The sequence below is a fragment of the Artibeus jamaicensis genome, unplaced genomic scaffold, assembly GCF_021234435.1.
Source record: "Artibeus jamaicensis isolate MK-2021 breed Jamaican fruit bat unplaced genomic scaffold, CSHL_Jam_final contig_233, whole genome shotgun sequence".
Taxonomy (NCBI): domain Eukaryota; kingdom Metazoa; phylum Chordata; class Mammalia; order Chiroptera; family Phyllostomidae; genus Artibeus; species Artibeus jamaicensis.
The window spans coordinates 13,396,601-13,416,565 of record NW_026521486.1 but is presented as its reverse complement, the minus strand read 5'-3'; the positions used below and the strand labels follow the sequence as shown (position 1 = coordinate 13,416,565).

The 19,965-nt window shown below is 52.1% G+C and overlaps 1 protein-coding gene across 2 annotated transcripts in view; it reads left to right on the top strand.

Annotated features, from left to right (window-relative positions):
• Positions 1–207: 207 nt before the first annotated feature.
• The window catches only part of CHST11 (carbohydrate sulfotransferase 11), a 235,432-nt gene continuing 215,674 nt past the window's right edge, over positions 208–19,965 (top strand). Inside the window, exon 1 of one of the 2 annotated variants that reach the window (XM_037160145.2) lies at positions 208–882. In XM_037160145.2, the coding sequence (XP_037016040.1) occupies positions 765–882 (118 nt within the window). In that variant the 5' untranslated portion in view covers positions 208–764. The remainder of the gene's footprint in view (positions 883–19,965) is intronic. The other variant, XM_037160146.2, reaches the window with a different exon arrangement.

Below are 19,965 nucleotides of genomic sequence, written 5' to 3'. Positions count from 1 at the left end.
AACGCCGGCATGAGTGGGTGGCAGCACCGAGGCGATTTTATTCGTATTTTTTTCCTCCGGGTTTTGTCATGGAAACGCTGACACAACCTCCAGACGGCGGCCCAGCCGGCCGGGGACTGAGGGCTTTTGGGACCCTGCGGGAGCGCGGAGCGCACTCTGCACTCCCCGGGAAACAGCTGGACGCGACCAAGTCCCGGGTAGGGGCGGGGGGAGCGCGACGCTCCGCCCAGACGCTCGGGTCCCTCCCTCCCCCAGTTCTCCGCAGGCGCCCTCCTCTCGCCAGGGGCTGCGAGTTGCATTTGGTAAAACCCAGCCCCGGAATATATAGATCATTGGAGCGCAATGAAGTAGGCTTCGGAGAGGAGGGAGGGGGCCGGTTCGACAGCCACATCGGCCAGCGCAGCGGCAGCACCACCATCACCGCTCGCACCCTAGCCGCCCGGCCCGCGAGGAGGCAGCGGCGGCCGCCGGCAGGCGCTGAGGCGGCGGCGGAGGAGAAGCGAGGAGGACCAGCGGGAGGATCCAGAGCGCGCAGTCGGCGAGTCCACGCATCTTGGCACTTCCAGAGCAACTCCGGCGTCTTCCACACCCTTGCCCGGGGCTAGAGGCTCTAAGAGCGGCCGCAGAGCCAGGCGGATCCTCCTCTCGAGCTCTCTCAACCCTGCCCTGCGCCTCCCGGGCTCTGCTCCGCGCGGCGAGGTCCCCGCTCCTGCGCCCCGGGCGCGCCTCCCGGACACCCCGGTACCCGTAGGCAGGACAAAGCCATGAAGCCGGCGCTTCTGGAAGTGATGAGGATGAACAGAATTTGCCGGATGGTGCTGGCCACTTGCTTGGGATCCTTTATCCTGGTCATCTTCTATTTCCAAAGTATGTTGCACCCAGGTAGGGGGCGCGTTAGCGTGGTTTTGTTGGATATTTTCTTCTCTCTCGCGCTCTCGCTCGGTCGCTCCGCCTGGTTTCTGCCTCTTCCACCCTTTACCTCTTCTTCCTCGGCCACCTCGGGGCTCCCTGTCGCCCGGGTATGCCCGGGTCACCGAGTCGGGAAGGGGGGTGGGGAGGGTGGGAAGATGAGCTTGCTCCCTGCTCTGCTTCCTCCGGCTCCGGGCTGGAGGATGGGACCAGAGGGGCGGTAGTTTTTTCCCCCCTTTCTTTTCTTTGTGTCTCTGGTCTGTCCTTCTGCGAGGTAGCTGGGAAAGGTGGAGGTAGTGGGAAGGTGCTGGGGGTGGGGGTTAGTTTCGAAGTGTATGAAACTCCCTCTCTGCTCTTGCCGTAGTCGGAGGATGAAAGAGGCGCCGGAGCCGACCGCCCCGCGCCCAGGCGCTCTGCCCTTTCCTGGTAGGGGTTTCAGGGGCGAAGGGTGCGCTCTCGGGCGAGATAGAGAGTGCCTGCCGCGAGCTCCGAAGCCCCGGGTTAGGCTTCCACGTGTCCGGGGCTCAGCGCCGCGCTGAGCAGGTGTGGGGAGAGGTTCCGTACTGGGCGCTGGCCCTTCACCGGGTCCGGGAAGGGACCTGGCGCTGGCAGTTTACCCCGGGGTCCGGATCTGCAATGACCTTGCGGCTAGTGCTGTTGGGCCTGCTCCAGCCCCCCCACCCCTTCACTCCAACCTCGATTCTGCGCTGGGGCCTCGGAGCTCCTGGGTCTCGCCTTGGCCATCGCAGTTTTGGAGGAAACTTCAGCGGGGACTTGGGCTGACCGTCAGGTTGCATTTCCTCCTACTCCCCTGCCCGGAGCATCCGGAGTCCCTCGGCCCTGAGGGAATAAGTCCCCTCCTCCCAGTCTCGGGTGGCGTAGACTCTTTCACATCTGAAATCTGGACTGGGGGAGAGCCGAGGCTCGCTGCTTCCGAGGGGCACGAAGAAAAGTTTGGGACCTGGGAAGGGACGGGCACCCTGGAGCGCGGCGGCCCTGGAGCCGGGTGTTTGCAGTTCGCTTCTAAAGCCCAACAGGTAGAAAGAACCTTCGGAGGAGGCTTACGGGGTAACGTGGTGTGCTTGCCCCGCTTTGGACACCCCGGTTCCCAGTAAGCCTGGCCGGGCTACATTGACTCTGAAATCCGTTTGTTGTTGTTGTTTTTTAACACTCAGGAGTTCTTTCTCAGCGTAGTCGCAGCAATAGTTTGCTTTTAGAATTTCAAGGAGGAGGGAGCTGGAAACACGTTTCCTTCCAGGGGAACGGGCTTGCTGTTCTTCTTTTTGCCCCTGTCTTCTCCTTTCAGTGTGTGTCTGATACTTTCAGCAGACCCGCACTCATCTGGCCAGCGTTTGGGTCGATGGCCGAGGAGTAAAGCCGTCCTTTCCATCAGATAGGCAGGCCCGCGGCAGCGGGATGCCTTGGCAGCGCCGGGACAGAGCAGCCCCTCTGCTCCGCTCCGGGAGCAGTTGTCCAGGCGGCCACCGCTGCCAAGGATATGGTCTGACACCACCACTTGCAACCTCAGGACATCGCAGCCAGCCTTGTAAAAGATGGCTTTTGTTTGCCGTCGGGTATTTTTAGTTTCATGTCAGCAAACTACCACGGGGTTTGTCACCTCATCCAAACCCGTGGTTGTGAAACTTCTAAGGGAATTTAAAAATGGGCCTCACTTGCCCTGGGCCAGCCAGGCGGTGGATGCAGGCGGGCAGGAGCAGACAGACGTGGTATCCTGGAGACCAGGCCAGACTCCACCCCAGAGGGCGAGAACCCAGTGGTGCACAGATAACTCTGAGGCTCCAACAATTTAAACAAAGGACCGAATGCTTTGGTCTAGTCTCTGGAGATGTGTTTAGGCCACTTAAAGTTTTGCCTGGATCCAACATGCCAGGTGGTTCTCTGCAGGAAAGCCTGGAACTCGGAGAAACGTAAGCCTCCAGCAAGAATGCACGTGAACTTCTCTGTACCTGTTGGTGGTCCAGCAAACACACTAAAAATACACTGTGACCCCACGGTTTCTGTGCACCCTGGGCTGTTCCCTTCCTGTGTGAGAATTAGGAAGTGACTTCCTAGACAGAGGTACTAAGAAGGAACTTCCAACTTGTAACCGGCACTTTGCTAAAATTTCCAGCTGTAGTTAGAATATTCAGTGGATGTGAAAGTGGCACTGGCCCTTTTCAGTCTGGTCTTTTGGGACCAGCGGGAGAACCTCTCTAAGGCTGTGTTGATAGGACACTCTGCCCTCAGCTGTGGCTCTGTCCTGGTTCCCCTTCCTCCTGAGAACTGGCATTTGTCTATTATTCACCTCTCTATGAGTATGCGCCCTGATATTTCTTCCCAGGCCATAGCAAACACTACTTGCAATACATTTTAAGGACTGTAGGGCTGTAGGTAGCTCTTCTGAAAGGTCCTTATTTTGAATTACATATGGTCCCACAAAAACTCCATGTCAATGGTCTATTATTACCTGGAACATAAAAATATGCCTTGAAATCCATATTGAACATTTCCCCCCCATTTAAAAAAAATTACACGGTTGAGGAAGGTTGATGCGAAATCTTTTTCCTGTAGCTTTGAATTTCTTTGAAAGTTCGCTGATCTCGGCTTCTCTGAAGGATTTACAGGAACGAGAGCTGATCCTTTCCTCTGGCTCTTTCGCTCCAGTCTCCCCAGATCGCCCTGGGAGGGGCAGAAGGCCCAGCATGGCACAGATGGCGTTGCGAAGCATTTGGAGTCCTCTGGCAGGCGGTCTGAGTAGCTGTATCTGAGATAGAAAAATCTATTCCAAATGACATGGGTCCCTTGGTGGCTGGAGATGACCTGAGGTGTGTGAGGCGGGAGAGAAAAGGGTAACAGGAGAGAGCTGGGGGTGTATGTGTGTTTTGGGGGGGGGTATCTCTTCCTCTGTTTCTAACCTGGGGTCCTTTGTACTTTTGTAATTCATAAACTTGAGTAATTTGTACCCTGAGTGTTTGATCTTTAATTTGGTTGGAAGGTTCAGCAGAAGTGTGTCCCGTCAGAGAGGAAGGTGCTTTTTTTTAGGTCTTTGACATTCTGAGTTACTGGTGTTTGTTAAGAACACCTTTTTTTGGGGGGGGGTGTCTTGGTTTTAGGCCCCACCTGGAATTTTGATGTTTTGCACAATGCCCGACATACAGTAGGTTCTCAGTAAAATATTTGCCGGGTGAAGGCATGAAGTGGCCAAACTCTGGAAGCCTGGCCTCTCTGGTGCTCAGGAGGCTGTGACAAGCCTCAGCAAACACACCTGGTCAGTAAGTGTCCGGTGGGGACACTTCCCTGCCTGTCTGGTCTCCTGAGACATGAATTCCGTTTAAGTTCTTGAGGCACCAGACAGGAGTATTCCCCATGGCCTCAACTTTTCTTTAAAAAAAATCCTCACTTGAGGATATGTTTATTAATTTTACAGAGAGAGGAAAGGAGAGAGAAAAGCAGGCACGTGAGAGAGGAACATCAATTGGTTTCCACCTGTACGTGCCCCGAACTGTGATCCAACCTGCGACCTAGGCATGTGCCCCGACTGGGAATTGAACCCCCAACCTTTTTGTGTTGCGGGACAATGTTCCCACCAGCTGAGCCACTGGGCCAGGGTTCCCTGTAGGCTTTATTTGCTTCCAGGAGATGTGAGGCAGCTGAGGCACTGCTCAGTGTCCTGCGTACCTGGGAGGCCTGGCCTTGTTCAGCCCAGTGACCTGAACAAACACATCCGTGGGGCAGACACCTTCTGGGGGTGGAAGTGCTCCTGACGCGTCTGTGAGAATGGAATGGCAGCCGTGTAGTTTCTGCACACGCTTGGGCCCCTGCTGAATGCAGCCTGGGAAGGTGCATCCCTGCAGGAAAGAGTGCACACCCGCCCCAGACAGCGGGGCTTTGATGGAGCTTTGCCCTGCCCGCACCTTCCTTTGATGCTAACTCTGGTGGGCTGTGCTTTGTCTGAAAGCCCTGCTCACAGAAGCCTGCAGGGGAGAAAGCTTGTTGCCTTGTTCCCTTCCTCTCGCTGCAATTTATTTTTCTATTTACAATATGTTTACTCTCACTGTCGCCTGGGACCTCTTTCCTTTGGTTGACGGTATTGAAAGGTTATACCCTCTATTTAAAGACTTCCTGGGTTACCCCTTTGTAGTGTCTCTTGATTAGATTGAATGCAAAACACGTTTGCATTACAATTTTAATCTAATTATAAACAGTGTGTGCTCATTTTTGTAAATTTAGTAAATACAGAAGAGAAATAATCCTTCCTTATTCCACCACCCAGAAGCAACCGGTCCTTTTTCTATGTGTTGTAGAATATATATGTAAAATAGTTGATATCACACCATGCATTTTATACCCCATGTGGTAATATGTGTTTTAGACAAATACATCATTGTGGTGACTATTCAGTTTACAGAGAGAAAATCCAACCGCCGCCTTTTCCGTGTAGACCTGCCCACGCCCTCCCGCACTTGCAGGTCATCAGTCCCAGTGTGCCGTATTTCCCCTTCGGCTACACACACTTCATTTTAAATTAAAGAGCCTTTTCGATTATTCGAGAAATGAGCCTTGGAGTCCTAGGGGCTGTTCCTATGTGGTCTCTCTGCTACCTCCTTTGCACAGCTGTCGGGAGGGTCTCGAAGACGAGACCGTTGTGAATCCTGGGCGGGCTTTGAATGACTGAAGGCTAAGCCCTTTCCTTCAGTTGCAGGGTGGCCCCTGGGCGGTTTCAGTGTTTGTGCCTCAATGGAGCATTTTCATAGCTGCATTCAGATGAGACAGATAAACAGGGGCAATTTCCTGTGACAACTGTCACGACTGTTGAGGGGTCCTTGTTTCATCGGCTTTTGTAATAAAAGAGGAGATAAGGCCCCAGAGGAAGGGCACTTGGGGGTTTCCTTTGTGCACGGGGCAGGGAGACAGTCCTGCAGCTGGGGCACCTTCTGTTTGTTTGTGTCTGGTCAAAAAGTCGTTTTGCCAAGGACCAGCTCTATCAGCACAGCCCCTGAAAACAGGAAATCAAAGGCTGGACCATCCTTTCCCTTCTTAAACCACCAAAAGGATGAACCTCTTCTTAATCTGGGGAGAAGAAGTGGAAAAGGCTCTTTTGAAAGTCATTGCTGGCAGGCTGCTTCTACGTTCAGGTTCCGGGAAAAACTGAAAGTTGTTTTGCTGGCTCATTTTTTCTCTTTGTAGTTTTTTCTCCCTGGAGTTTTGAGACCCCATCTTTATCACAAGTGAAGGGTGAGGCATTTCTTCTGAGTCTATTGAATAATCTGATCAACTCATCAAAAATCCCTGGAATTTGTAGTGTTCTGCACCCTAGAGCAAAAGGGATGGATCGGAACTTCAGAGCTGAGCTGCTCTTTCGGCCTCTCCGCCCAGTCTCTCTCCGCCCTGCTGTGCCAGGTGTTGTCCTGGGCCCTGGAGGTTCAACTCGAACATTGATTTCTGCGCTCATGGGACTGACATGACAGTCTGAGGGGCAGCCAGACTTTAAACAAACATAGAAGTAAAAGGTGGGGCATGTCAGATTGTGTGAAGAAAGAAAACCAAGCAGTGAAGAAGGGTGAGGGGTGCGAGAAGCAGGGGCTGTGACCCCATAGAGGTGATTAGGCAGATGCCACTGGCAAGATGACATTGGAGAGCGGAGACCCGAAAGAAGTGAAGGGGTGGCCCTGTGTCTGCGCCAGGAAGAATGTTCCAGGCAGAGAGGAGCACAGGTCAGGTCTCTGAGGTGGGAACATGCGTGGCCAGGAGCTCTGAGTGTCCAGAGCAGAGTGAAGGGGGCAGCCAAAGATTATGAGCTGGGAAGAGATGGTGTGGGCCTGGGCCTTGGCCTTGACTGAGGTCAGGATGGGAAACCCTGGTGGAGTTTGAACAGGGGACACTGGCGGGACGGGAAAGGGATGGGGCGGAAGTGAGGAAGCCTCTTACTGGCACTCCTGTGTTCCGTGTACCTGATAAAGGATGCGAGTGAACCCCCTTGCCCCTCTGCCAAAGTTAGACTGCCCCACACTCCCCCTTTAAAGCAGTCATGTAGACAACAGAAAAGGAGACTCGAGAAAACGCCTACCTGAGCGTGGTGCTGGCAGTGGGCACTCGTGAATGAAAACAACTGCAAGTAGCCCCGGGCTTACCTAGGCATTCATTCACTAAAAATGCAGAGTAGATAGGTGACTTGGGAGTGGATGACCTGGGCCCTAGCGTGGGTTCCCCCACCTCCTAACCCCACGAATTACTGTATTTTATCGATGCTCAGACACTTGTTCACATTCTCCTGCATATTATGAAGTTAGACTGTGTTGTAATTGATGGCATCTGAGTGCAGCTGTGCTTGGTGGGCAGGCCTTTTCTTTCCCAGGGGACTGCAAAGTAGCACCTGTGGGAATCGTGGAAACACTTTCTGGAAACCGTGGCACACTCCGTAATTGTGGGAAGGTGGTGACAAAGGCAGTCCTGTGAGGTGGCAGGCTCGGCTGAGGGCCTGGAAGCAGCCGGTAAGGCCCAGGGTATCTGCTTCCTGCTCCCTAACCGCTCTGCCGGGGGAGTTTGCACCTTCGTTCAGAGCCCCAGGGCTTGCAGTTATCTGCTGAACTGATCCGATTGGTCGAGTCAGAACGGGAAGGGTGGGGACTTAAGTTCTTTACCTTGGGGCTTGACCCTGGAAGCTCCGATGGAAATAGGGACATTTCTTAGGGGAAAGTATCACCAGTGTGGATTTTAATTTCTTTCACAGCTACTGAGCTCTCAGGGCCTTTTCTCCTCACTAGCCCTGTTAGAAGTAAATGTATTGTGGTTGTTTGTTTACTTGTACCTCTTCCTCTTTTGATTCAGCAAGGAGATATGTGCTGCCTCTGAGCTTGGCCCAGAGGTGTTTAGGAAGCCTGCAGAGAGTAAATACTTCACATTCCGCTGAGCCCTGAAGGAGGATATGTTCTGAGAAACCTGTCTTTAGGCGAGTTCACTTACACAGGCCTGGGCGGGGTGTGGTGCCGCCTGTGGTCCTTGGGCTGCCTGCGAGCCTTGTGCGAAGGCCTAGGGCATCCCTGTCCGCTGCTGTGGACTTTCTGCTGTGCCACTGATAGGCTGCACTGCATTTATTCAGCAACACAAGATTAAAGCAAGAGGAAATGGTGCAGCGAAGACACAAGAGACTCAGTAAAGACGAGATAATGAGGCTGCTGCTGGTGCAACACAGCTTATCGTTTTACAGGAAACATTTTTTTTTAATAAGTAGAAAGAGTGCTCTTGAAAATAATGATAATAAGAAGGTATAGAGTGATAAATACAAAAACCAGTAACATAGTCATTTATGATCAAGTATTGTGTATTGGACGTAATTGCATGTGCTATACTTTTATATGCAAATGCTGTTTGTAAGGCATTGAGCTGCTGTGTGACAAGGACTGTCGTGTCACTGGGCCGCAGGAATTTTTCAGCTCCATTATAATCTTCTGGGACGAACATGCCCTTACCCGCCACGTGACTGCAAGCGAATTTCAGAGACGCGTCTTCTGATTCTGCCTGCACCTCACCGATGTGCACAGAGCCCAGAGGGAAGAGCCAGGTTGGCTTTCTCAGGTCCAAAGAGCTTCTCGTGTGGTTCATTCTACTTGACGCCCAGACGTCTTTGCTCCTGGTCTGCTAGGATACAGTCAGGGTTCAGGGACTAGAAGAAGGCAGTCTAGGTATTTAAAGCGGAAAGGTGTTTAATGCGGGGGATCTGGTGCTTATAAAATTGGTGGGAGGGCTGGAGGTACCATTAATAGGAGTGCACGTATAATAATTCAGAAACATACATGTATGGGCATGCTGTTCAGAACTGACCACCGGGGGCTCACTGTTTCCGAGTCTGTCCCTGGAACTCCTGAGCCCCAGAGCGAACTGATGACGCATGAGTTGGGACAGTCACCTGCTGCAGCTGCCTGTCAGTGCCCGGAAAGCTGGAGAGTGGGCCTATGATGCTGTTGCAGGGGACCCTCATTGCCACGTCTGTCAACAGCCAGCAGCCCGGAAGCAGGAAGGTGGCCTCTTGCTTGCGCCTGCCTTGTGAATGTTGAACGTCTACTGGGGGAGAACCATAGTCATGTCCAAAAACCTGGCTTCAGGGAAGCCGGGGAAATAGAGCTTTTAAATGGCCATCCTCTGCAGTATGGAAAGGCCTTCTAGAAGTAGGTAGAATGTAGGATGAGCAAACATCCACAGTACTCACCCCAGCCTATTGGGAAAACGCGTTTGAGCTGTTATCCTCAACCTGTTTTGTTTGTAGATAATTTGTACATGTTACTACTGTTAACTAAGGCCGGGGGCCCTGACCTCTGGGCTTGTCTGTGGCCTGTTAGGCTCCGGGTTGCACAGCAGGGGGTGAGCTTGAATGCAATGGGCTAGAATCATCCTGAAACCATCCCTCCTCACCCTGGTCTTTAGGAAAATTGTCTTCCACCAAACTGGTCCCTCGTGCCCAAAATGTTGGGGACCGCTGAACTTAGGAAAAGGGTATTTCTAACTTTGTAACAGTAAGTGACTAAATCCACATGTTCGTGGCCATCTGGTCATCCTGTTGGCTGACTCCTTGTCAACTCTGGTTCTGTCATCCTTCTTACCTTGTAATGTGGCACACGAAACTTCGGAGAGGGGAATGTCAGTCCCTTGGGTGCGTGAGAGTATTTTCTCCAGACTGTGGTTTCCTGGGCGAGGTCTCTTACACGCCCATTCCCTTTTTCAAGGATCACTCTGGGTGAGAGTGGGTGAGGCTGTCCGTGAATCTGTTTGTGATTCAGCTGTAAATGGGGACCCATTGCAATGGGCTCAGAGCAGTGGCAATCTTGACGTGGCCACTAGAGTCCCCTTCAGTGTGGCTTTCCTTCCCCTCCCCCACGAGTTTCGTAAATTGCATGTCACTTGACATGATGGGTTGGGGGGGGCTGTATTATTCATTTGTATTTACCATTAATCCCTATTGTAACACTAGTTAATTTTCTTTTTAGAGAAAGTGGAACGGGAGGCTCAGTGCTCTCTTCCCAGGTCCCTTTGCGGTGCCAGCGTGTTTCCCAGGCTTTGGAACCCTAGGTCTGGGCTCGTCATGAATGCACTTGGTGATTGTGAGGCCCACCACAGTCAACAGTCGCGTGAAAGTCCAGTATTAATGGGGGGTGTGGGTGGGGGGGGTCTTAAAAGTCCAGTATTAATGGAAGGGGGGAGGGTAGCTAGTTCTAGCCCTGGAGAGGCTGAGTTGGTTTGAGAAATAGTGTGGCGAGGACTGAGTTCAGCTCTAGCTCCGGCAGATGTGGCTCGAGATAAGGAAACCCAGTAATATAAGTGTTTAAGTCCTTATCAATCTCTGGCTTGAGTGATTATCTTAAAAGCTTTGGGGAAGAAAAGCCCACAAAGGGTTGGTGGCTGGGTGCCTGTGAGAAGCCGTTAACTTCCGAGAATCCCAGAAGAGGGACGGCACAAAGGCCCCGCCAAGGTACTGCTGTAACGTAACACCGCACGCTTTTCAATGGTCGACATAGTTTACCTTTAATATCCTTGCACGTCGCCACTCACGATCGTGAAAAGGGCATGGAATTTGCAATGCAGGGACCAGCCTTCAGGTTTAGCATCTTCCGGGACATCTTTGTTGAATGCTTCCTAAGAGTCAGGCCCTGTGCTAGGTGCTGAGGACACAGCAGGCACCAAAAGAGACAAACACCTGTGATCTCGTCCACGTGACAGGGGGAGACACAACACGCAATGCGTGTTTAAAACACAGAGAATGTCCAATGGGGTCAAGTGCTACAGAGAAAAAAATAAAGGAAAAAGGAGGGCGTGCAATGCAAGCAGTGAGGGGGTGGCAATTTTATTTTATTATTTTATTTTTATCCTTACCTGAGGATATGCTTATTGATTTTAGAGAGAGGGGAAGGGAAGGAGGGAGAGAGGGAGAGAAGTATCAAGGTGAGAGAAACATCCATCAGTTGCTACTCATACACACTCCAGCTGGGAACAAACCCTCAACCCAGTCATGTGCCTCAAGTGGGAATCGAACTTGCAGCTTTTTGGTTTCGGGGTGATGCCTCAACTGACTGAGCCACACTGGCCAGGGCCAGGGGGTGGCAGTTTTAAGTAGGGTGGTTAGGGAAGGCTCCCTGAGAAGGTGGCTTTAAAGATCCAGGAGATGAGGACATACAGGGGATGAGCTGATGAAACAATACAGGTATTTGCTGGGAATTATTTGCTGAAGGTTGACATGGGTCAGGTGTTTAATATACATTATTCCTCGCAGGCACCTGATAAATTACACACCGTTATCATTTCATAAGGGAATTAAATGGAATGGGCGTGTGAGAGATCCCACCAGGAAACCATAGTCTGGAGAAGATACTCACATGCACCCCAAGAAACTGACGTTCCTCTCTCCAAAGCTTAATTTCATAAGGCATAGAAAGTGTTGCTTGTCTAAAGCCACGCGGGACAGGAATTGATGGAACTAGAATGAAACCGCGGCTGTCTGACTTCAGGCCTGTCGACCTGGACCTCGGACAGGGACTGTGCATGAGGGGCACCCCACCCCCACACTCGGAAATGTGTGGGGGTGCTCGTCACTGTCTCATGGATTGAAGACATCGATTTAGTGGGTGGGACCCGGGATGCTAGACGTCCTGCGAAGGGCGAGATCTTTCTTCCCCCCCAAGAGTCATCCTCCCCAGGATGCCAGTGAGCTCCTCCCCGAAAAACATGGCTCTGACTGCCTGCATCAGCAGCTCCTGGCACGTACCTGGCTACACCCCATGACTTGGGCGAGTGCCCGGCACGTTGTAGGGGCTTGCTAATTGATTGAGCGACTGAGTGAAGGTCACAGACTGAGGTTTGGTCCCTTCCTTCGTCAAGTGCCGGTAGTATTACTGCCTCACTGACACGGGGGTGAGGACTGAGCGAGGCAGTGGGTGTGAAAATGCATTGAACACAGATGTGGAAACAGTGCACCCACAATACCATTGTTATAATACGTGCACTGTGGTTCCTCACGCTCAGATTTTAATCTTCGCGTGTACAAAATGCTGTTGCATTGTATCCTGGTTGAAACCTGAGCAAATGTTTGTCCATTTCCTACGTGCGCCCTGCACTGTGAGGTTTACTGAAGGAGTCTGGTGTCTGGCTTCCTATGAATATCTTCTTTCTGAACGCACGGCCCCTCCGGGTTGCATACTTCCCTGCCAAAGTTGAACCTCCGCTCTGCCTCGGTGTAGCAGAGAGCAGAGTCTGTGTGGTGGAAAGTCAGCCTTGTGGTTTCATGCTGAATGCAAAGGCCGTAGCTCCCCCGCCCCCAATTATACCCATAATTACCCCTCAGTTTCCCATTAGCTTGAAAAAAGTGACACTTGAAAAACGGAGCAACACCGGGCACCCGTCAGTGCCGTCTCTGAAACGGAGCTCTGAGGAGGGTGGAAGTCCGTTCGAAAACAGAGCCGTGCAGCAGCAGCCCTCTCGCGGGTGGTGGTTTGGTGGCCTGGGGTGGCTCGCTGCGCGGGACAGCGGAGATCCGCCCATCGGATGCGGAGGAGGACTTATGGGCTCTTCTTGCACAGGGGCCAGCCCCGCCTCCCACCCCGTTACCTACGAGCCTGGCGGAGCTTCCTCTTTGTGCAGAGCTTTTCAGCCTTTTTCATCTTGTGGCACACACATATACTTCAAAAAATGCGTACTATTTTTTGCCAGTCCGACAAATAAAATAGGTGTGGTTTTGATTCATTCATACTGGGTGAGTATCATTGTGTGGCTGTTCTCTCTCTCTCTTTTATTTTAATTTGACTGTCTCAGGGAGAAGAGGCCAGTGCCCCTGACTAAATAGCCAGGAGTTGCATGTTTTAAAAACCCTGGCGATGCACGGGTTGAAAATCGCTGCCCTGGTGAATGGCAGAGGCTCTTTCCTGCCGCTTGTCACCAGAGCAGGTACTGAAATTGAGTTAAAAGACTGTGATGCTGCTTTGGGTGCGGCCCGGGCCAGGGCTGTTCAAGATGAGGCCAAGGGCATGGTTGATCCTTTTCCCTGGTCTGCCCCTGCCCCCTCTGAGCCAGTCCCTGCCGAACTTGATGCTTAGCCGAAGGTGAGGAGTCTGTCAGTGCTTAGGGTTCTTTACAACTTGAAAAGTCTCTTTCCTTTTTAGCACCGGACCCTCCAGATGAACTTTCTGTCCCACCTCATTATAGATTCAGAGCAGTGGTTCTCAACTGGGGACCATTTTGCTCCCTTCTCTCCCTACCTGTGGGGGGCATTTGGCAAGGTCTGGAGCCAACTTGGTTGTCACACTGGGGAGGGGAAAGAGGGTCCTCCTGGCATCTAGTGGGTGGAGGCCAGGGATGCCACTAGACATCCTATCGTGCACGTGACAGTGCCCCGCCCTTCAGTAAAGAGGGACCCGGGCCGGACTAGAACGCGGACACCCTCCTTCCTGCTCCATGTTTTTGTGATGCGTTACTAAAACGACACTAACAACAACTATCGCTTCCTGAGAACTTACTGAGTATCAGGTAGTGTGCTAGGTAGGAGGAATCGTAACACTTCATCCTCACCACAACCTTGGCAGGGGAGCATGTGCCAATTCTGCTGTAAAAAAAAGAAAGCTGAGGAAACTGAGGCTATCGAGGTCAAGGAGGTCATCAGGATGCGTATGAGAGTCAAGTTGCTGGCCCAAGGTCACCGAGCTGGAAAGCTGTACCAGGACCCGGCCCTGGTCTGACTGACGCAGAGATGTGACCCTCCAGCGCACCGGCCAGCCCCGTGTGCCTGTTCTCAGTTTCAGGTAATGAGGACAGGCGGTTATTTCCCAGGGGCCTTAGCCTCACCGTGGATCCTAAGTGGGACATGCAGTGACAGCCCCATCTCCTCTTACCCTGCACTCTATCCCTGGCAGAGCTCTTTCCCTCCCCGGGGCCAGTGCTGCCACCTGTGTTCACGTGACACTTGCTTCTCTCTTCCACATGGACGTGACTTAAGGTCCAAGTCCCGTTCATACGTGAAGTTCTGTGTGAAACCCGCATCCGCTCTTGGTCAGGCCCAGGGGAGGGGTCCCATGCCACCTGGCCTGGGTGCACCTCCCGGATGGCACGCTCCGGCACGGTGGCGTGTTAGGGGCAGACCGCGACGCGTTCCCCCAGCATCTCAGCGTCTGGGGTCCACCTGGTACACAGTAGTTGCTTCTCCTGAGCTGCTGCGGCAAAACCACAGGCTGGGGGGGCTTAGGAAGAACAGAGATTTATTCCTCACACTTCCAGTCCCCTCCCGGGGGCTGGAAGGCTGAGGCGAGGTGCCGGAAGAGCTGGCGAGAATTCTCTTCTGGAGCCCAGTTTTGTCATGGGTCTGGAGCCTCTCTTACATGGTCCCGAATCCCATTCCTGAGGGCCCCGCCCTCGTGACCCAATCACCCCAAAGGCCCCGCCTCTTCACACTATTATTTTGGACATCAGGTTTTCTTGTTTTTTCCTAGTCGGTAATGATAACTTGTATTTTATAATAGGATTGCTTAGGAATTTAACTCCATGTTCTTTTAAATTATACACTTTTCTTCTATTGCAGTTGGTGTACAGTATGATATTAGTTTCAGGTGTACAACATGGTGATTAGACACTTGTATAACTTATGAAATGATCACCCAGTAAGTCTAGTCCCCACCTGACACCATGCACAGTTGCTACAATGTTACCGACTGCATTCCCAACCTATGAATTGGGGGGCAACAGACCGTAGCAGCCACTCAGTAGCTCTTTATTGAAAGAACGAGTGTGCTGAGGGGGATTGGCGGCCAAGCAGAAGCCCCCCCGTCCCCCGTACCGGGAAGGGAGGTGATGTTCAGGGCCTCTTCCCTTGCTGATTGGATGTTCAGTTTGATTCCACGGTGAGTGAGCTGCCGAGTAAGAGAGCAAAGAACAAGCCATTTAACGCCGTGGCTAGATATAGACACAGCCAAAAAGTGAACAGCGAGCACAGATGTTGTTCTTGTGTGCTGTAACCACAGAGAGACGGCCGGCCCACTCGGCTCCTATGGGAGGCTCTGAATCAAGACTCACCTGGGCCGGCCCTGTCCAGCCGGAATGTCCGTCGGCCACATGTGTAACCTTGTATTTCCTAGTAGCCGCGTTGAAAAAAGTACAAAAGAAACAGGTGAAATGAATATCTAAATGTCATCACTTTAGTAGACCATCAATACTAGAAATTATTGAGGTGTTTTACATTTTTTTGGACTCAGGGTTCAGAAATCCAGTGCATAGTGTACATTTATAACACGCCTCAATGCAGACAGACTGGCCACATTTCCGGTGCTCGAAATAGCCACGTGGGGCCGGCGGCTACCATGGTGGGGGTGCAGCTCTGAGGGGTTGGAGGACTTTTTATGCATTGGGTTGGGGTTTTGTGTTTGCTTTTTTACTTCTTTTTATCCCTACCCCCTTTATTTCAGGGAATGTTTTCATTCCTGGGTTTATGCTAAACTCTTCGGGGAGACTTGGCTCTCTGAGAACCCTAAGCATTAAGTAAGACAGGTTCATTGTGAAGAGGTATGTATGTGGATGGCTACAATATTTCAGGCCTCTAATGTATCTTCAAAGGCTTCTGGTTAATCAGTCGTCACAAGGCAGTTGAAACTCAGAGGGGTTCAGGAAATTGCTTGTAGCTCAGTTGGTCAGAGCATCGTCCTGATATGCTAGGGTTGTGGGTTCAATCCTCGGTCAGGGCACATACAATAATCAACCAATGAATGCATAAGTAAGTGGAACAACAAATTGATGTGTCTTCCTTCCTCTTCCTCATGTGTCTCCTTCCTCTTTCTCTAATTAAAAAAAAAATAAAGTACGTGTAAAGACTGGCCCAGGGAAGATTCACGCTGTCGCTACGGGAGGAGAGAGGGGGTGGCTGATTTTGAGTGGGGAGGACTTCTCAGGAGAGGGGTGTTGCCCGGGAGTATGAACAGAGATTTGCTAGGGGAATATGAGGGAAGGGGAGGCCAGACATTCCAGGGGAGGGCACCTGCCAGAGCCAGGGGTGGGGCAGGGAGGGGAGTGATGTCAGGGAGCACAGTGGCTTCGGGGTGGGCGGGCAGGTTGGCAGTGGACCTGGAGGCCCCTGGGTGCTCTGAAGTTTGAATTTTATTCTGGGGACCAGAGGGCCCTAGAAGGTCTGCTGTGTTATAGATGATGGAATTTAAGCTCCGTTTAATTAAACTTTCTTGTTTCGGTAGAAGGGCAGACGTTTTCAACTCAGTTTCTCTGAGCTCGGGGCCATTTTGAAATAGTTTCTATTCTTATCATTTAATGGGAGGTAAGATTATTCATGAATGTCTAACATGCTGAGTAAGAACTAGCTGAAAAGCGCTCTGTGATGGGATTGGAAACTCCGCTGTTCGCATGGCTGGTGCCAAAATTATTAGCAGTGGAGGTTAAGTTTCAGTCTCTCAGTTGCTAATGGTGCCCTGGGTTCACCCTCTGGGGGCCCTGGAAGCCAGGGCAGGAGGAGGGGAAGTGTGTAAATAGCTACAAGGGGGAGGGTGTCTCGCTTCAGTGTGAGCTCATGGGTCTGCCTGGGGTCGGGCTGCAGCTGGGGGTTACCCCGGGGATGAGCGGTGCGGACCCTGCCAAAGTCAGCTGCTTCTCCCCGGGGGCCAGGACCCAAGGGTCAGGCTTAGGGCCCCCTGGGGAGACTGAACCTGTGTCCCGAGGGTGGATCTGGTCTCATGGTCCCCCTGCAAGATGCTTCTCTATGTCGCCTTCATCTCAAACTGCCGCCTGCCTCCTTTGAGGTCTCCGTCCCCGGGCTGGGGGAGGGTGGGTGGGTGGCTGTGGAGTTCATATACAACGTGACAGGGCATCTCTGGCTTCCAGATAAATTCTGGGGGGCACTGCTCATGTGCAAAACCGAGGGTCCCCTTCACTTTCTCTGCTAGCCTGTGGCACCTGATGGCCATTGAGAAATATCTCAGAGCTGCTTTCCTTGTAGGGGTACGGCACCTGCTTTGATCTCCCCCAACTTTTTTTTTCCCATCAAAACAACACAGCACAGGGAGAGTTCTCCCAAAGGCTTAATTAAAAATGCAAAAGTGATACAATGCCATTATAGATGGGCTGCGTTGTCAAGGGGGTGTGTTGGGACTGTTCTGGATGTACACTGGGAAACTTGGAAGGATCTAGGGATCAGGGGTTGGAAGGTCTAAGGCAGTGCTTGCTGTGGGACATCCCGGCGGGGGGCTCTGGCGTGGAGACGCCTTGGAAAATAGAAGAACGAGATAGGAGTCCTTTAAGAGCCAAGAGTGTATTGTACTTAGGGCTTTCTGAGTCCTGCGCTGTTCAAAAACGAAGTGCAGGTTTGAGATGAGAAGCCGAACAGGCAATCTTTTAAGTCTCTTGTCATGAAGCAGCTTGTGTTGGGAGGGTGTGAGCCATCAAAGGAAAGACAATTATGTGCTTAAAAATATCCACTGGCAACAGTGGCCCTGCTCATTTTGGAACAGTCCCTTTAATGCAGGATGGGGGGAGCTGCTCAGGACCCGGGAGAGTGCTTCTGAGGCTTACAGGCTTTATTTCCTGTGTCTGTAATAGTAAATTGAAGTTTCCAAACTATGTCCAGGTCTGACAGTGAGTGCCTTCCTGAACAAGGAATTCCCAGTCACGGGAAGGGTGCTGTCACTGGCAAGTCACGGTGACGTTCGTCCTTTATTGTCCCGGGAAATAGGTGAGCAGCGGGTTCAGGGCCCCGGGTTCTCAGCCCGGACGCCTCTGCCGTCATCACCGAGCGTTTGAGTCTTCATGAAACACGGGGACCCTGCCAGGAAGAGGAGGGGCAGTGAAGTAGGAAGGACCTTGGTGGGGGTTGGGAAACCTGGGCTCTAGTCCTGGTTCCTCTGCTCAGTTCTGGGGCCCTTCTTGTGCATTACTAATGAACGTCTGCATTGCTCCTACAAGCCCAAGGGGTCCAGAGGAGGTAATTTCAGGTCAAGGAGAGTTTGGGGGGCCCCATCCTTATCGGAGTGCCTGCTAGCCTATCTGTTTTATATCCTGGGGGTTCCGGTAAAATTTTATTAGAAGAACGCGTTTCAAGGCTAAAGGCATCAACAGCTTTGCAGTTCACTGCTTCCTGTTTCTAAGACTGTTCCTCCGAACTGAGCTCTAGTTCTGCTCACAGCTCTCAAAACCGATACATAGTTGAGGGTAAGTCACAGTTCAAGGGCAGAATTCCTGTTCACACAGTGTGAACAGACCGACGTCTGCCCACCCCTCCATTCATCATGGAAACTTGCGTGGACCGAGCACTTACCCAACTAGAGACACATCTAGATAAGACTTAGTCCCTGCATTCAGGTAACTTGCAGTTTAGCAAGTGGTGGCAGACCCGTAGCTGAGAGCGGCCATGCTCTGTCGTGATGGCTACGGGCAGCTGGAAGACCGAAGGCCTCCTTGGTTTGGGGGAGGCCAGGAGCCTCACAGAGGAGGAGCCTTGGAGCTGGACCGCAGACCTTCGTTCGGTCACTCAGCGAGCCTGCGGCATGTGCCAGGACCAGTCCAAAGGCCAGGGCCACAGCGGGCAACCATCCCTGCCTGGGTGGAGCTGACCTTCTTGGCTTACAGGTCATCCAGAGGCACGGCTCGCCACACCACCGGCTGGCTCCCCTTCACCGCCATACTGCCCCTCCCCCCCGCAGTGTTGCAGGAAAGCATTGTTTGTGTGTGTTTATGTTTGTGATTATACACTTGACCCAGGTGTGTCATCGAAGAGCTTGAGAAAAGGAACCTACTGCAAAAGTCACCCCTGATCCCTGCCACCCTGGAGGGACCCCTGACACCCTCTGGTCTGTGTGTCTGTGCGTGTGCACTGCACGCACGGAGATGAAGTCACGGAGCTCATCCTGCAGCACATCCTCCTCTCGCCACCTACAGCGAATCGTGAGCGTTTTCTCACCTCATCCGGGTTTCTCTGAAAACACCGTCACATGGATGTCGTAATGTCCCATGTTATGATCACATGGGTATGTTGTCCCCAGGGTGTAATTTAGTCCCTCTTGTTTGCCGGACAATTTTGAAAAAGATTTTCCCTTTTAAAGAAATCATCACGACCTACCTTTTTGTACATAAATCTTTGTCGGCATTTCTTGGAAATAAATTTTCGGAAGGAGAACGCACATGGTTGAAGGCTTTTGACAGGTGTGGCCACCTGGTTTTCTGGAAGGTCATGTCTGTTTAGGTTCCGACCAGCAGGGCATCAGTGTTCAGCCTCTGAGCCGGGTGACTGGAGCTGTGGTCTGGATGCCCAGCAGAGCTGACCTCAGGCTCAGCATGGCTGCTCTTGTTGAGTGTTTGGTCTGCGCTGGGTTCAGGCTTCTGGAGAGCACAGTGGTGTTCCCAGTGTCTGCCCGATCACAGACTTGCACTAAAATAAATGTCTGATGGACACATGCTTGCATGTCCAAGCGAATGAGCCAAGAAGGGCTGTTTCAGTGGGAGGAGAATAGAATTCCTGTTACTGTCCCAGAGCACCTTATCAAAGGACTCTCAGGCAAAGGGAAACCCATCTATCCACCAGGGCTTGTCTGAAAGCCACCTCCACAAGCTCAATGCATGTGCAAGAGGCCTAGAGATGGGGCGTCATCTTCAGAGTTGAAGTTCAGTTAAATGGTATGTCTTCACTGCTTACTTTCTGGGGGCCAGTTAGTCTTCCCAGCAGCCTGACCAGGGAGGCACTCTCTTCATCCTTGTTTTTAGGTGGGACTCAGAAGTTCTGTGATGGATTTAAGATAACACAGAGCTATGGTGTTAAGTGTTTGTGCCCTCGCACCAATCCATGGGTTGGAATCCTGGATCTCCATGGGATGGTATTAGGAGGCAGGTCCTTGGAAGGTGCTCAGGTCATAGGGGCAGATGGACCCTCATGGACCGGATGGGAAGACAACCACCCATGAACGGGGAAAAGTACCCTCACCTGACCGTGCTGGCACCCTGGTCTTGGGTGTCCAGCCCCCAGTACTGTGAGAAACCAATGTCTGTGGTTTTTAAGCCACCCAGTCAGTGCTGTTTTGTCACAGCAGCCAGAATGGACTG